Source organism: Saprolegnia diclina (genome assembly GCF_000281045.1).
Source record: "Saprolegnia diclina VS20 unplaced genomic scaffold supercont1.32, whole genome shotgun sequence".
Classification (NCBI taxonomy): domain Eukaryota; phylum Oomycota; class Saprolegniomycetes; order Saprolegniales; family Saprolegniaceae; genus Saprolegnia; species Saprolegnia diclina.
Window position 1 is genome coordinate 251506 of NW_008246099.1, and position 2471 is coordinate 253976.

The window sequence follows — 2471 nt, forward strand, 5'->3', positions numbered from 1 at the left end:
TCGAAACATCACACTAAACATCCAAGGACTAGGGTTTGGTGGATGGCCAAAGACAATGCGACACCGACGCCGGTGCTTGGACACGGTGTTGCGGTACCGCTTCAACGTATTTCTGCCCCGTTTTTGCGCCACAAGCTTCAATTATACTCTGAAACATGATATTGGACGGGCCCGCGGCCCATTGCAGGTCAAGAACCTCTCAAAGTGCATTTGCCGATTCTTGAAACCCACCGACAGCAGCATGCGCGTCCGGCGGACCACCGGTGTCCTCGCACTCGTCGCCGCCATGTCGGTCCATGCACATACGCCTAGCACGGCCTCGCCGCCAGATGTAGCCGCTCACTGCGCCGCGCCCAACTCGGCGGCGATGGCCGAATCCGTGCTCCTGCAGACCTGCACGACGACACGCGAGAGCGGGCCAACGTCGATGCGCGCTCTTGTCGGTGCCTACGTGCCGCTCGACGACATCGTCAATGGCCTCGATGCTCTCTTTGCCCTGCCCGAGCTCTCAACCAACATCGATGTGGCCGAAGTCGCCCATGCGCTTTCCGACGCTGTCGTCGCGTCGTGGGCTGCCTTTGTCACGTGGTGGTCGTTTGCCAAGCTACTGCTCGTACCGCTCTTGGCATACCTCGTCCTTGTCGTCGATGTCTTGATGCCGCACGCCAAAACATGCGCGCTGGCGCTCTACGATGCGTTCCTGGACCTCGACCTCGAGGTGCAAGTCGGCCTCGTGAGCGTCATGCTCTTCGTGTACTTGGCGCTCCGGCGCGGCTACTATCGCAAGTTCATCAAGCTCTACCTCCGGCTTCGCGCGACCTTGCGCCGGGCGTACCACCGCGCCCTGTCGCAAGTGTTCGCCAAGTCCAAGCTCGCGGGCATGGCGCTGCCGCACGTATTTTTTGCCGTCGCCGCCTACGTCCTGCTGCAAGTCGACGCGATCGTCTTTTTGATTGGCCACGAAAACGTTCTCATCTTCCTAGCGCGCTGGCTGCCGGTCTTCAAGTCGATGCAAACGGTCTTTTTGCGGCGCCGAAAAGCACTCACCGAGCCGCTCACGCCCACCGACGACGAGTACCTCGAGCAATGCCTGCACGTCTGGATCCCGTGGGCGTTCTACCACACCAGCGTCAGCCTTCTCTCGCTCGCACTGCCGTCGTTTGTCCTCTCCATGTGCTCGATGTCGCTCCTCCCGACCAACGTGTTTTTGCTCTGGCTGTACCTCCCGCTCACGCGCGGCTACCGCGTCGTGTACGCCGCCATTGCCGCGTACATGCACCCGTTTGCCAACCGGCTGCCAGTCAACGGCGAAGGCGACGAGCACGCGTCGTCCAACATGGTGCTGCGCGCCCTGACCGCGATGGGCGCGCTCTCGGTGCGGTCGGCCAACTTTTTGCGGGACTTGCGCGCCCAAGGCCCGGCGCTGCTCGGGCTGCTCTTCCTTGGGACGCCCGGGTTTCTCACGATCCGGGGTTGCGATTTGATTGCGCTAGCGTTTCCGGCGTACGTGGCCATGGGCACGTTAGCGCTCGGGCACCGCCGCACGCACGAGTGGTGGGTGTGCTACTTTACAGTCGTTGCGATCGTCGAGGCGCTCTACGCTTCACTCGAAGTTGTCTTTTGGTGGGTGCCCTTCTTCTACCATACCAAGTTGCTCCTCCTGCTCTGGCTTCAATTCCCGTACTTTCATGGCGCGCAAGTGGTCTTTGACGCGGTGTTCCACAGCGTCTTTATCTTGCGCCCGCGACGCCCTCGTCTGGTGGTCGACACCACCGTGCTCTCGGAGGCTGCCACGTAATGGGCCGTCAATACACCCTATGTACTCTACCATTGCATAAGTGTCTTTGGGTGCATGCTAGAGGAAATTTGTTTAATATGGCATGACGGCGTTCATAGGTTGTGCTGCCACGTATGCAGTGCGGTCGCTGCCCAGATGTCTCCTCGACGCTCGGCAATAGCGTTAACATTAGGAGGGTCGGTGAGTAGAGCATCCCGCTTCCCATAGCGAGCGGCGACTGTGGTGAGTGTGCACCACACTGAGGACACGTCCCGCTTCGGCTTAGCTTTTAGCCCGGAGCTTCCGGCGTCCCGGCAATTTGCGTGACCAGCTTGTTTTAGTTTTATCCGGAAATATGTACGGATAAACACCTCGGGTGACAAACTATCAACGGCACAACCATCATTCTGCTGGGGCGATGACAACCCGATCAAAAGCCGCATGACGTCATTTGCCCATTAGCGACGATGGCCTCGCCCGTGCTCCGGTCGCCCGACCTTTTCGCAGCGATGGCGACGTACCAAGATGGACTACCGCAAGATTTGGCAGATCTCGAGCGCCTTGCCGAAGCCGTCGAGCTCACACCGTGCTCGCAGGTCATCAACGAAGAACAAACGGGGTACCTCGCCCACGTCCCCGCCCGGTTTGCGACATCACCGTACCTCCAGCGCTACCCGCACCCGACGACGAAGCT

The 2471-nt window shown here is 60.1% G+C and overlaps 1 protein-coding gene across 1 annotated transcript; it reads left to right on the top strand.

The window, feature by feature from the left end:
- Positions 1–214: 214 nt before the first annotated feature.
- On the top strand, positions 215–1882 carry SDRG_09799 (hypothetical protein). The gene has a single exon (XM_008615751.1). It carries the CDS (start codon positions 242–244, stop codon positions 1796–1798), a length of 1557 nt encoding a protein of 518 aa, XP_008613973.1. The 5' UTR covers positions 215–241; the 3' UTR covers positions 1799–1882.
- Positions 1883–2471: the final 589 nt, after the last annotated feature.